Below are 14,962 nucleotides of genomic sequence, written 5' to 3' on the forward strand. Positions count from 1 at the left end.
GATGCTTACAGTGCTTTCAAGATACACATTTTATCATTATGTGTATTTCCTGGGAATCAAAACTATGGCCTTTGCACTGCTAATGCAATCCTCTACCAATTGAGCTACAGGCACACCATGTTATAAAAAATTCATAACTTTGCAGAAAAGCATTTCAAGTGCTCACTTTGCTTCCTCACTCTTGTTTTGTGTTTATTCATGGGCCTGAAGCTCATTTCATGGTTACTTTTTGCAGAACAGGAACTCTGGAGCCAGGAGACAAGCTGTTAGCCATAGATAACATCCGTCTGGAGAACTGCTCCATGGAGGACGCTGTCCAGATCCTGCAACAGAGTGAAGACCTGGTAAAGCTCAAGATACGCAAGGACGAAGACAACTCAGGTGTGTGTTCATCTCCAGCTACGGTTCATTCATGGTCTCATTAGCATTCATTTTTATATTTCTTTATAAATCAGCAATTATTCTCATTTAAAAAAATAATAATAATAATGAGAATCATCATGTCTAGACACTATTTTTGTACTTTTTAGAGAATGTTTTTTTTTTTTTTTGAGAAACAATATTATGAGAATGTAAAGTATTTACCATCATATTACTTAGAATTGTGTATTGAGTGTTTTTATTAAATTTCATACTTCATTTTCTTCATGCAACTATTGTGTACAATTAAACTGTCGCCCATCCCATATACGGGACACTGTTTTGATGTAAATTTTAATCTTTCATGACAAATTATATATTGTTGGAAAGGTCTATGCCTCTAAAAAAATATTACAACAGTGTTTTATAAAATAAATAATGTAGGGGGAGTAATTGATTCATTTATGAAGAGAGTGTGCCTCAAAACATTTTTATTATGCTAAATGTAACTTACGCCTACGTTTACTTCAGTGTTTTAAATGTAAATTCTTATCTAATTGTTAAAAACTGTATTTCGTTTAAAAGCTCTAAGAGTGTAGATTTCATTTATCATCACCACTTTGGTAAAGGAATGACATAGTGAGAGCCAGTTTCTAAAATGCCACGGGTCCACCGGTGGGCCCATGTTGTTATATTTGTAACACTAATACCCTATTCTAAACCTAAACAATCTACACAAACTATATATCATTGGAAAGTTCATATTTGAAGGTCACCTGATGATAGAAATAATGTAGTGACAGTTTTTTGGGCCCCCCTCTCATGGGAATGCACATTAATTACTATATATTCATAACACTATATCCTAGTATAAATCTACAAAAATGTTGAAAACCTATATATCATTGAAAAGCTCTAGGAATGTAGTTTTCATATTTCAAAACCTTTTTTAATAGTAATGCAGTGACAGTAATTTATTAATTTGTGACAAGAGTATGCAGCAAACCAATGACACCTAGTGGCCGTTGCTGGTAAAACCACTAAAAGTGTGACACAAACTAGTGAAAAACTACTTGGGACTTATTTTGTTAAATTTTGCAGCATTTCTGGCGTGAAACATTTTCATTTTTATAATTTTATGTATAAAATATTTACTTTATTGAATTATTTTTATTTATTACAAAACAAGTAAAATATTTTTTACTTAATATTTTCAACTCCAGACACTTCACTTCTTTAAAACAAGACTAAGATTAGGCTTCTAGACCAAAACATATTATATTCATTCAACTGTTAAGGGGTTAAAGGATAAGTTTACTGAAAATGAAAAATCTCACAATTTACTCACCCGCGTGCCATCACAAATGTGTGTGACTCCCTATCTTCTGTTGAAATCATTATCAGTGAACTATTTCTTAAATAGTGCCTCGAAAAATGTCAGGATGCAATTCTACATCTGACCACCAGGTGTCACTAAATACCTGGTTTTACTATTTACAAATGCAAATCCTCATTTGCAATTATGTCACCAGTCAAAAGTTTAGATGTACTATAGTAATACTTTATTTAACTATTTTCTAAAAAGTTTGCTAATATTAAACTAAAATTACACACTTTATATTTGTCTACAAATGCCTTTCAAGCATGTTCAAGCATAAACATTTATATCAAATGTTTAAAAAAAACAATATCAGTGTGTATAATTTTGTTGACATAAAAACATCTCTGGTTTAAAGTAGGTAAAGCTATTTTTGGTGTAAGTTGCAACACTGTCATTGATTCAGTCATTGTGTCTTATCCTTCCTTTGAAGTGAAAATGCATGAGATCTTCAGACGCTGATCAGTTCCAAGCTCCAAAAGCAAATAAATTGAAAATTGTAATGCCTCTTATGCTGATTCTGTTGAATTATTCATTGAATATCAATAGTATGTTGATTTAAATGAATGTCTGGATGTAGCATTTTCTGATGCTCTTTAAAGTGATTTTAGAATTCGATGTCATAAAGTGATGCCTGCATGTGAAAAACTCACTATTATGATGCAAGGGTGTTGTAGTTGGTTGCCAGGGCATTGCTATAGAGCGGTTAAAGTGTTCCAAATAATTATAAGATGTGCAATTGCTTGTTTTTTGGTTGCTGGTTGCTAAGCTGGTTATTTTACCATGCCTCGATATCCTCGACCTTATTTGTGTCTTGTAATTCTTCTTCATAGAAGTCTGTTGGGGATTTAATGGAAATTGTTACTTATTTTAACATCTGCCAAAATGAAAGAATAAATCTGATGGTGTTGGCATGGATCATGTTTTTGGAGAAATACTCAATTAATCCTTAAAAGTTACCGATATAAAGTGAGTCGTATTTCATTTATCATGCAATCTCAACATGGCATCCCGCAAAAGGGGGTTGACCCGGCTTGCGTAAATATGAAACTGCTTTCTAAACCCTTGACATGACAGGTGTTTATATATATATGCCAACATCTTCTGCCGCATTTGTTGTGCTTGTCATGTTTTTCGAAGCAAGGTGATATTGTGAATCAGATTTCAGCTCATTCATTATGACTCATTCATGGATCGGGTGACTTTTTCACAGCTGACTAAGAAATTGTGCAATAAACCATTGCCAATTAGTTCCCATCAACAAACCCAATACGGTTTGGCAGAAATATATATATACTTGATATAATATGTTAAATAAACTATTAAACATTTATTTTTGTTACACTAGAGATTTAAAATAGGTAATAGCCTCTAATATACAATGTATGGGTGAATATATAATTGCAGGTACATTTGGTGTCCAAAGTTATTTTTTCTGCTTTATTCAAATGGTTAATTTTTTATTATAAAACACAATATTTTTTGAATAGCTTCTTTTTGTCCGAATTAGTCGATGTCAATTCATATTGTCTTTACCCCCACCAGATGAGCAGGAGTCAACGGGCTCCATCATCTACACGGTGGAGCTCAAACGGTACGGCGGCCCGCTGGGCATCACCATCTCCGGCACAGAGGAGCCTTTTGACCCCATCATCATCTCGGGCCTGACCAAGAGGGGTCTCGCTGAGAGGTAAGCCCACCAGGTCAGACAAGGTCAACTACCAAACCTCCCGACATAGAGCGAGTATTAACCTTGTCCACATTGTGCCCTTTATTTCTCATTTCGTTTTTGAAATGGTGCTGTGTGTGCTTTCCTTTTGTAGCATCCCATTCCCTTTCTGTTTGATACCATATACATTGATTACGAAACATGCATACCTTTGTCATTGTGTCATGGGTTTATCTTCACACAGGACTGGAGCCATTCATATCGGGGATCGAATTTTGGCCATCAACAGTGTGAGTCTGAAGGGTAAACCACTGAGTGAAGCCATACATCTGCTGCAGATGGCAGGAGAAACCGTCACCCTTAAAATCAAGAAACAGACTGACTGTAAGTCATGAGCGATCGTGCATAACGTTTCATTTAAAACAAAATGTCATGGGTTTATTTTGGAGGTAAAGGGTTGTTATTATGAAACCTGTCAAAAAAAAGTCCAGGTCACGTTTTATCCAAAAATGAAGACATAATTGTAAATTATATTACAATTAACATTTTTTTGCAATATGTGAAAAAGCTTCAATATGTAACTTTTGCCTCTCTATCGCCATCTTTCTTTGAAACATAACATTGAAGTAATCTGCAAGTCATTTTCTGTATGTGTGATGTGCTTCGTCTTGATGATCGTCGCTTAAAACTTTACGGATTAAAGGGGGGCTAACGAAAAAACGCATTTGGCGGTAAGACGGACTATTTCTGTGCCAGGGTTTGTACAAGTTTCTGAAAGTTTTTGGTACATATTAGCATGGGTAGACCTTGCGTATCATTTCTTTTATGGGCACTTCAACACCCCAGTGTTGCTTGCTCGTGACTCGCTCCTCCCGCGGCACGCCCCTTTTCCAGAAACAGTCGCAATAAACAAATTGTGAAATCCGACTCAACCAAGCAAATAATAAATAATTATTTAAAACTTACTTTTGTGAATTGCGATAATGTGTTTTTTTAATAAATTTTTTATTCATTTTTAAATGTTTGACCAAGTATATTTTTCACACTTGGCCGAAGATTGTGATTGTGTTTCAATGTCTAACTATTGACTTGAATTGATGCTTAAAAGAAAACGTTGCCTGGCATTTCCCCCATCAGCACCTGATGACAAGAAGAAAGATAGTGACCTGGATAATGATCTTAGCGATACTGAAGACGACATGACCGACTCTCAGAAAACCAATAAGCTGTCAGAGATTTACTCTACCACCATTCCCAGTGTTGACTCGGCTATGGAATCGTGGGATGGATCGGGCATTGATGCTGGTTATAGCAGCCAAGGTGGGCTTGACTTGGTTTTGGCCAATATTCACATCTGTACTGTCAATGTATTTTGGTTTAAAAATCAATGACTACTAGTAGAAAATGTAACTAAAGATGACGAATCTATTGTACTGATGCTTATTGCTAATATTTGCTGGGTTGTTCATAACCTATGGACAAACCGATGGGTTAAATTACTATAGCAAATCTCTCTATTTGACTTGAAGCCATGACCTAAAACAATCCAGCATAGGTTACCTATGCTAGGTTACCAAACAGCTTGGTTGGTTCATATTTTACTTAATCCTAAGTTAAAACAACCCAATATTTTTTAGTATAAGCTTCACGTCATCACCTTAACTTCTAATATAATAATTTTTTTAACTTATGATTAAGTAAAATATTAACCAACCCAATTGTTTGGTAACCTAGCATAGGAATGCTCCTCTCTATCATTAAGTACAATGAAATGATTCATTCAGTTTACTCAATTTTTTAAGGTAAGTGGTTGCAATCAATTAATTTAAGCGACATTTAAACAAAAGTTTTTTTATTTCATTTTATTTTTTAAAAAATTCTTTTTTTAAACGTCGCTTAAATAAATTGATTGCAACCACTTACCTTAAAAAATTTAGTAAATTGAATGATTTTTTTGTCACCCTAAATTCTCAAAAAAAAAAAAAAAAAAAAATACTGCCTTTTGGTAATTTGTCGCCATATAAATAAATTTTTTTATGTTTTGTAATATGTAACCCTAGACCACAAAACAATTGCATGGGTCAAAATTATTGATTTTTATTTTATGCCAAAAATAATTAGAATATTAACTCATTTCCCACTCACTTTTTGTCATTTTCACAAAAGTTTTACAAAATGCCTGTTTTGCATTAGTTTTTTTTATAAATTTTGTAGAAGCGCCATCTAGTGGATAATAGTGGAATTATAGATTACCATAAAAACTCGTCCGGAAAAACATTGGCATAATTGACCAGATAACTCATCAATGGTGGGGAAAGAGTTAAGTAAAGATCATGTTTCATGAAGATAGATTGTCTATCGTAAATATATCAAAACTTTATTTTTGTGAGTGGCTGCAGTTACTAAGGGCTTTATTTGGACAAATTTAAAGGTGACTTTCTCAATATTCTGATTTTTTTCACCCTCAAATTTTCAAATAGTTGTATCTCTGCCAAATGTTGTCCTATCCTAACAAAGCATGCATCAATGCAAAGCTTATTTATAACAAAATGACTGGTTTTGTGCTCCAGGGTCACATTTAAAGTTACAACATAAGTATCAACACCATCAACTCTATGTACCCCATTTTTTTATTTGAGTCAAATTTGGTATCCACCTGACTTAGGTTCATGGTGTTAATATATTAACAGCTGTAATTATAACCAGTGTTTACACTTGACCTGAACTAACCCCATTCACCCCCCAACCCCTCCCAAGGTGCATACATCCATCAGGCAGCTGGCATAGCATTACACCCTCATGAGTGGCGTAGCACCAAGCAGAGAAACAACACCGTCCCTCCCACCCGCCGCAAAAACTACCCCTTCAGTGACGCCGGGTTCAGCGAAGATGACTGGGACAAAGCTCCTGGGTATGACAAATACACAGCCAAGTCATGTTTCTAAATGTGTATAAAAAACACTTGCACACACTATAAAGAGAGTCATACCATTGTTTCATAGTTTAGTAACAATGTGAGATTTTTTTGATTCATTTGAGTAAACTAATCCTTTTAAATTCAGCCCTTATGTTCTTTTCCCAAAACTCATCTACCGCCCCTCCTTAAGAGGCCTTCTTGGCATGCCTAGAGTGCTGGATATTGTTGCCAGCTTAAGCGTCTCTGGCTTTGCTCGTTCTAATCCCTGCGTCTGCTGCAGATATGCCGGGCAACCGCATGCAGACGGTCTTCTGTTGGAACAGGATGACAGCTTTTGGTGCCAGGCCCTGGAAGACCTGGAAACTTGCGGGCAGTCCGAGCTACTGCGCGAGATTGAGGTAAACAGCTGAATAAAAGTGCTACAATTAGTTTAGAGAACTGTTATGGGGTCAGTTAAAGGTGCAGTGTGTAATTTTTAGAATGATCTCTTGACAGAAATGCTAAATAATATACAAAACTATATTATGAGGGGTGTATAAAGAACTTTCATAATAAAACGTTATGTGTTTATTACCTTAGAACGAGACCAGGGACGTGCACAGGGGGGTTGCTCAGGTTGCCCGGGCAACTGCCCATATGCCCTTCTCAACTCAAGTTGCCCTTCCGAGGTGGAAAAAAATAAATTGTACTTTTACTTCGTTTACACTATGCAGCTTTCCTTCGTTACTGTATTTTAATTAATTACAAAATTTGTATTTTATTTTTAAATTGCTATCTTGTGTTTCTGGCGCATTCGCGAATTAATGACTCGTTTGAGTCGATTCCTTACAAAGTGTTGAAAATAAATGAGTATTTTGAGTCGATTCTTTACAAAGCGAATGGGCCAAACATTTTAAATTGGTTCGCGAATCAGTTTGAATGAATTGTTCAGATCGCTGCAAAAACGGATTCGTCCGAAGCTGTTTTACTCGTAACCTATGTAGAAACACGCAGAATATAACCAGTGTTGGGTGACGTGGAAATGAATTTACCAATCTTTTAACTAAAAGCAAAACTTCACACATGTACCCGCCATTACATACACGCGACCTGTTCGTTCATCGTCAGACACAGTTAAACGCGTGCAACCTCCAAAAGCATTAGCACAGATTGAAGAAAATCCATCGATGATTGACATCTGATTCGCTGTGTACCGTACTGTATGATGTAAGTGATTCTCACAAAACACACGTGACATGACAACGTAAGAAAACATGAGTTTTGTCTAAAATAATTTTTATGTAAGTGTAAACTGTCAATGTCCTCAGACCATCTTAGGAGATTTCTAACTTTATACATATGCTGTGACTGTTGTCACTGCTACATCAACATTGAGACTAGAGTTAATTTGTTAATTTGAAATGCCTGTCTATTCTGTGTTTGTATTCTTTTTTCTTTACTGTTTGTGTATGTTGCAGTTTTACACATACTGTAGAAGTTCCCTTCATAAGTATTCTTCTGTTTGTTGTGGAGTCAAGCAATGTCTAAACATTAAAAGATGAACATGAAACAAAAGTACAGAATCTGTCACATTATTTTTTTTTAATGGTCACTTAGCTGTGTCCTGATTGTTTACACATGAAAAGCATAAAATGTGTAGGATCAGTTTGATTCACTTATGTGCATTTGTGTACAACACACATAAGTCAGCATTTAATGCTGTTGTTCTTTGTTGTTAAAGCATGTATGTGTTGAAACATAAACAAAGGTTAATAAAATGTGACATTCTAAACTTCTGACATACTGATATTTATCTTACCAATTTCTGGTCTCCAAAGCAAACAGAAAAATCTTGTCTTTACAGTTCTGATACTTATGGAGGGCACTGTATTGTGTGTGTGTGTGTTTGCGCGTGTATATCTAGATTTATTTTTTCATTAGTAACTAGTAACTCGCTACTTGAGTATTATTTTCATTGCATACTTTTTACTTCTACTTGAGTAATTATTTATTTAGTTACTTGTACTTTTACTTGAGTAAAGTTTTTGGCTACTCTTTCCACCTCTGTTAAAATCTTCATGAATCTAGGCTGAGTTTGCCACGTTTAAGCCTAAATAATCAGACAGATAGCAGCTAGCTATCATAGCTTGCAGACATCCAGCCTAGGCTACAATTTTTTTGTAGGGATTAGGTAAACATGTTTGCTGATTTTAATAAAGACCCTGTTATTCTCAGTCCTTCATATAGGCCGTGAGTTTAAAAAAAAAATTAAGGGGGAGGGGGGGTGCCCTTTATATAGGTCAGAGCAACTGCCCCTAAAAAATCCTGTGCACGTCCCTGAACGAGACCTTTTTATCTACATACACCGAGGGTCCCCTTACGTGGAAGTCGCCATTTTGTTCCGCCATTTTTCTACAGATGCCCTTAACGGACAAATTTTTTACTAAGTTGTCTCTGACGATGACATGTTTGTCCGGTGGTGGCTACCGTAGCTTCTCTATGTGTTTAAAAAGTGAGGGGTGAGCAGTGGACTAAGCCGTTGGTTGCAATTCGCAACCTCACCACTAGACTTCGCTAAAATTTACACACTGCACCTTTAAACAAATGGGCCGCTTCAGGTCCCTGTAACCTTTTCCATTAGATCTGACCTCCAGCATGGGAAATTGCACATTGTTTAGCACATTTTGGTCCATTATCTTATTTGCATAATACCTTGTGAATCAGTTGCTGAATTATTGCACGTCTTGTTGAATTTCCTTTTATTTGTAAATCGCCAATCAGACCTTTAGTATGAAGGTATGGCTACGCGAGACTAGGTTATGATTCATATGGTCTACATTTGTGATGCCCATATATCCTGTTTGGAGATTTAAGCCTCTGGTCATATGTTCTTCAAAATATCTCCTTTGGTGCACCACAGAAGAAAGTTCAAAAGGTTTAGGGTGATCAAATGATTTACAGAACGTGCAAAGCAAGTCAAACTTTATAATGCGTACTGTACTCAGTCACTTATTGTATAAAGGCATCACAAATCTCAAGTTATGTCATAACAGCGTAATGGGTGGTAGCTTCCAACTAATCTGCAATTTCTCGTAAAATGAGTACCGTTTAATTATTCTGAAACTAATTTCATGACCGCAGATATTTTTTTGATCCAGTGTGCTTTCATTTGTGGATTGAATTATAGCTTTAAAGAGCCAGAAATGGCTCACAATTAACACTAAGGGCACTCATCGGAAATTTCCGGGAGCAGCTTTAGGAACTAAACCAGACTGGAGCTCATTAAAGGAAAATCAGGAAGATCAGCATCATAGCCTCTGGTTAATGAAGTTTTATTGGATAAGATGATTACTTAATGAGTAGTCAGTCAGATACACAGAACTCCCTGTTGGAACATTGTGGCCTAAACTTTAGACTCTAAAGGGCACTTTTATCACAGCTTACCTCAGGGCAGATAGATTTAAAGAAGAAGGGTAATTTATCAACTGACTAGTAGGTGGTTAGAAGGTATGAAGTGTCAATGGTGGAAACTTAAAACATGACACATTTGCCAATGAATTGCATATTGGGAAATCATAATGATTTGGTAATGACTTTGCTCCGCCTCCAAAGTAAGCTTACATGTCGGATAATGTGACAAATCCTCTTACATTTTCTCTTCCTGCGCTAGCTACTTTTTTAATCCCATACTTTATTTGAAGTTGCAATCCATAACTTTTTGGTTAAAACAGTAATTAACCTACATAAAAAACTAACTTGCAATTTTATGTTTTAAATAGAGATGGCGATAGAGAGGCAAAAGTTACAGAAGGGAAAGTTCAGAGAAAAATTTGCTGTTCATTTACTAAACACAAACTTAATACTGACATGATGATAGGTCATAAAAAGCAAAACAGTCAGAATTTGCTAGAAACTGAACATTATTTACAATTTTATTACCGTTCATAGCCTAAGGCAAAGGTTTTGAGTAACTTTCCTGTCGCATCAATGACATATGCACTGAAAAAAAATTATTCATTCAAAAAGCTTAAATAAATTGATTGCAACCACTTACCTTAAAAAAATTGAGTAAATTGAATGATTCATTTTTTTTTCAGTGTGCACTTCATTTTTATGACATTCATACCATTTTCTTGTTGAATATCCTCACTGTAAAAAAGGTTGGTCCAACTTATAAAAGTAAGTTACCTTGTTGCCTTAAATTTTTGAGTATATTCAGGTTACTTACTTTTATAAGTTGGACCAACACACTAAAATATCTCTGATTTTGACAGACAGCAACATTGGCAAAGCCATTGAAATCAATATGTCTTAAATCTCGCTAAGTTTGCTTGACTTCTTGATAAAGAAAAGTAAAAGATGATCTACTAAACTTTTTCCCCGCCATTAATGAGTTATCTTGTCAATTAAAAGAAAAAAATGTATTGAAAAAAAACGTGTGCCTGGTGAGTTTTTATGTTAATCTGTAATACCACGATTATCCACTAAATGGTGCACTTACCCAATAAAAAAACTGAAGCAAAAAATTATTTATTAATTTTACACTCCGTCTAAGTTTTAATAATCGCTCTGAATCTGATTGCTATACAAAATCCTTCACAAAAATGCAATTATTTCAGCTTTTGCTAAAAAAAAACTTTTAAAGAAAAATACCCATATTTAAGGGTTTATAAGCACTTATTATACTTAAACTTACTTCAATTGGTAACACCTAAAATATTTAAACATTTTCAACTTAAATTTTTCACTAAAAGAGGGAAAATGTAAGTTGAAAAAACTTTTTTAGATTTTACCAATTGCAATAATGTTTTAAGTTGATCCAACGCATTCATACACAGAATTTGCATTTCCACCAAAACAGCTTATTATTCAGTACTAAGGCATTAGTTCACATTCTATGAACTTTCCAAACTTTTTTAGCTATTTAGCGACACTTTAGTGGGATGTGCATAACAGATCAGTAATAATTTCTTGTGATTGGCTGTCCCAACCCAAGGCCTCGATAATGACCGGCAGTGCCCTGAGCCTGGGCGTAGAAGGTGGAAAGTCTCACGGCGATGCGGCCGGCCAACCCCACCTGAGCCCTTTGCGGAAAACTCCAAACTTTTACAATGAGTCAAAAAACAAGAGCACCTTCCGCATGTCCGAGAAGACCTGGGAGTCACGGAGGATCAAAGAAGAGATTCAGGATATCTTGTCACCAACGCCTTTAGAACTACACAAGGTGAGCAAACATCAATGAATAATACAACAAATTAATCCGCCGTGAATTCAACTCTACATTTCAGCAGCATGTGTGTAATCATGAGTAATCAAGATTGAAATAGGAAATATATCTTAAATAAAAATATTACTCACCTTATTGGGGTCGGAGTCAAACTGAATTAAAATTAAAAATTGTGAATTTAAAAAACTTTTTTTAATAGAAAATTAACAGCATGGAACAACATGAGGTAAAGTACAAAACAAATTAAATTGATGTAGAAATATTTATCATCAATATTAATGTTGTTATTCAGCACATCCTTCTTATAAATTGATCATCATATAAATTAAATTGGGTTATAAACATGACGTTCACTTTCTTTGTGTTTTCTTTCCTCATAAGTTAATGAAGATTTGTACCTCAAACTTTAAGGTGTGTTTTTCCCACAATAAGTCATGCAGTTGTATTACGGAAAGTCTAAACCGATAAAATTGTGACTCATGCATTTGTCCAGTCAGCATATCTGTGGTTAACTTCCAGTAAAATCTAACTTATCCCAGGAGCTTGAAGAATAGATCAAGGAATTACTTGCTTACTGTCATGTCTTTTCAAACCTGTATCTTGTTATTATTATTATTATTACTTTTTTAAAGTAAACTTTACAATAAAGTCCGGTTTGTTAATGCATTGGCTTACGTTAACTATCATTAAGCAATATTCATGTACAGTACACCAATAACATAAAGAGTAATAAATACCATTGAAGTATTGCTTATTAGTATATAAAAACTCATGCAATCAAATGAAACCTTATTGTAAAGTGTTACCAGTTTTGGAAATTAAAGGGATAGTTCACCTAAAACAAAAATTCTTCCATACCATTCCGTATGAGTTTCTTTATCCTGTTTACCACAAAAATTATATTTTTTTGAAAAATTCCACAAAGTTGATGGCACCCATTGACCTCAATAATTTTTGGTTGAACTATCCATTCAACTCACTAATATTAATCAAATAAGGGCAATAAAATAAGTAGTTACTCTAAACTACATTGAAAAAATAACTTTAATAAAAATGATTTAATTAAATCCTTGTAACAATTTGCACAAACTTGTAGTAAAATTTACTGCTTTCATTTCAAGTACAACTTACCTACCAAAATAAAACAATGATTTAAAAAGATGAATTAATTGTGTATTTTACTTAGGAAAATCTAGTACTCAAAAAATGTTAACAGTAATCTAATATATTTTAATTAACCAAAAAGTTCGTTTTTTTTTCAGTTTTGAATAAAAAATAAGCTAATTTCTCCTTTAACGTCCCTGAAAAAGCATTACACCACATGTTCAAAACGATTCATATTTGGAGGTACTGTTTCTTTAAGACGAGTTTGACTATAACTTCTATATAACAAAGTTTAAGTTACTCAAAGAAATTAGCCAAAGCAAATTCAGAAGAAATGAGCTTGTGGTTAAATGACTTTGAGTTTCTGCTGATCAGGTGACGGTGATGAAAGACCCGGAGAGCGATGACTTCGGCTTCAGCGTGTCAGACGGTTTCTTGGAAAAGGGTGTTTACGTGAACATGATCAGACCAGAGGGACCGGCGGACCGTGCTGGACTTAGACCCTACGATCGGATCCTCCAGGTGCCCTCTTCTTTACTCAGCTATATGATCTGTCCCGCTCAGTTAAATATAAACATACTCTCAGAGAGCCCGAGGTATGACAATCCCATTAGGCCTTTGACACGTCCAGTTAAGAATTAATTATTGGTGGATCATCCCTCTATATAAGGTCCATTCATCACTGGGTGTGGAAATGATTACATGTCTGATGACGAGACTAATATCTATGGCAGGTTAACCACAGTCAATAAAAACACCACAAGCAAGAATGGTGATAGCTGTGGTTGTGGATCAGTGCTGTCGGGGAGTATTGATCCATGAAGGACCTATAATGTCATATTACACTTAACCTTCCCATACGGCAAAAAAATAAACATTTTGCAAGCCAAAAATATATTTTAAAAATATATTAAATACATTTTGTAGAATGTTATAATCAATTAGAAATATATTTAGTTTTAAGCTTCATATATCAACATATGAAGGGACAAATAAATGTCAAATTTTACATCCCATATGGTACAAATTAATTTTTTGCTAAAATATATTTTTAAAAATATGCTAAATACAAGTTAAAGGTGTAGCGGAGGATTTTCTCGAATTTTAGAAAACAACATCCTTCTCCACTTTAAAAAAAAAAATGCAATTGCACAACACTCCTGATTGACAACTAGGAGGACCAATAGTCTTGATGATCCACCCGGAAAAAGAAAATCCTCCGCAATACCTTTAATTTTATAAAGTATACTTTTGAAGTTGAAAATATATTTAATTTTAACCTTTTAAACTGTTATGTTAACAGGTTCGTAACATAAACAAAGTTTTTTTAAATATATTTCAAAATATACAAAAAATGGCCAAGAAATCGGTGAAAAATATATTTTTGTAAACATATTCCAAATATATTTCAGCAAATATATTTTTGGCCATTTTTTGTATATTTTGAAATATATATTTTTATGAATATATTGAAATATATGGAGGGCTAAATAGATTTTTCAATGCTTAATTAAAAAATATATTTCAAAATATACAAAAATATATCAGTGAAAAATATATTTTTGTAAACATATTCCAAAATATATTTCAGCAAATATCTTTTTTGGCCATTTTTTTGTATATTTTATATTTAAAAATATATTTTTTTGCCATATCTTCAGTCAACTAGGTTTTTTTGGCACCGTTATATTTAACGTTTTTGGTTTTAGACTTGATAAACCCCGGTTTATTTTATTTCTCTGGTCAGAAATACGTTTTAAATATAGGCTAAATATATTTTGTAGAAAGTAAGGCTCAATTAAATATATTTTTCCATTTGGAAATATATTTAGTTTTAACCTTTATATATCAAAAAATAAATAAATTTCTAATTTTACATCACATATGGCAAAAAAGCATTAAATATGTGCTCAATACAAGTTAATTTATAAAGTATACTTTTTAAGTTGAAAATATATTTCATTTAAATTTTTTTAAACTGTTATGTTTGCAGGTTCATTACATAAACAAATTAGATAAAGGCTAGATATATTTTTTAATGCTTTAAAATGTATTTATTTTTTAAATATATTTCAAAATATACAAAAAATGACCAAAAATATACCTGTGAAAATATATTTTTATTTATATTTTCTAAATTATATTTCAGCAAATATATATATTTTTTTGTATATTTTGAAATATATAATAACTATGGTTTCACTACAAATAAAAAATACATGGTTACTTTTACATTGCAAAAAGTTAAAGTTGGATCTTAAACAAATTACTAAGTGAGTAACACATAAAGTTTAATAAAACAAAACAATTTAAACCATGTAAGCTTTT

The 14,962-nt window shown here is 33.6% G+C and overlaps 1 protein-coding gene and 1 long non-coding RNA gene across 9 annotated transcripts in view; one reads left to right on the plus strand and one right to left on the minus strand.

Annotated features, from left to right (window-relative positions):
• grip2b (glutamate receptor interacting protein 2b) overlaps positions 1–14,962 on the plus strand; it is a 172,056-nt gene that overhangs the window by 152,257 nt on the left and 4,837 nt on the right. For all 8 annotated transcript variants that reach the window (XM_065259795.1, XM_065259798.1, XM_065259793.2 and 5 more), the window contains exons 16-23: positions 236–381; positions 3,284–3,428; positions 3,652–3,791; positions 4,545–4,727; positions 6,165–6,318; positions 6,605–6,722; positions 11,300–11,527; positions 13,010–13,156. In XM_065259795.1, the coding sequence (XP_065115867.1) occupies positions 236–381; positions 3,284–3,428; positions 3,652–3,791; positions 4,545–4,727; positions 6,165–6,318; positions 6,605–6,722; positions 11,300–11,527; positions 13,010–13,156 (1,261 nt within the window). The remainder of the gene's footprint in view (positions 1–235; positions 382–3,283; positions 3,429–3,651; positions 3,792–4,544; positions 4,728–6,164; positions 6,319–6,604; positions 6,723–11,299; positions 11,528–13,009; positions 13,157–14,962) is intronic.
• On the minus strand, positions 189–11,503 carry LOC135741150 (uncharacterized). The gene is made up of 3 exons (XR_010529354.2): positions 11,437–11,503; positions 3,617–3,766; positions 189–323 (listed from the first exon to the last, which is right to left on the minus strand). It is a non-coding gene; the product is annotated as an uncharacterized lncRNA (long non-coding RNA).

Source organism: Paramisgurnus dabryanus, chromosome 24 (assembly GCF_030506205.2).
Source record: "Paramisgurnus dabryanus chromosome 24, PD_genome_1.1, whole genome shotgun sequence".
Classification (NCBI taxonomy): Eukaryota; Metazoa; Chordata; class Actinopteri; order Cypriniformes; family Cobitidae; genus Paramisgurnus; species Paramisgurnus dabryanus.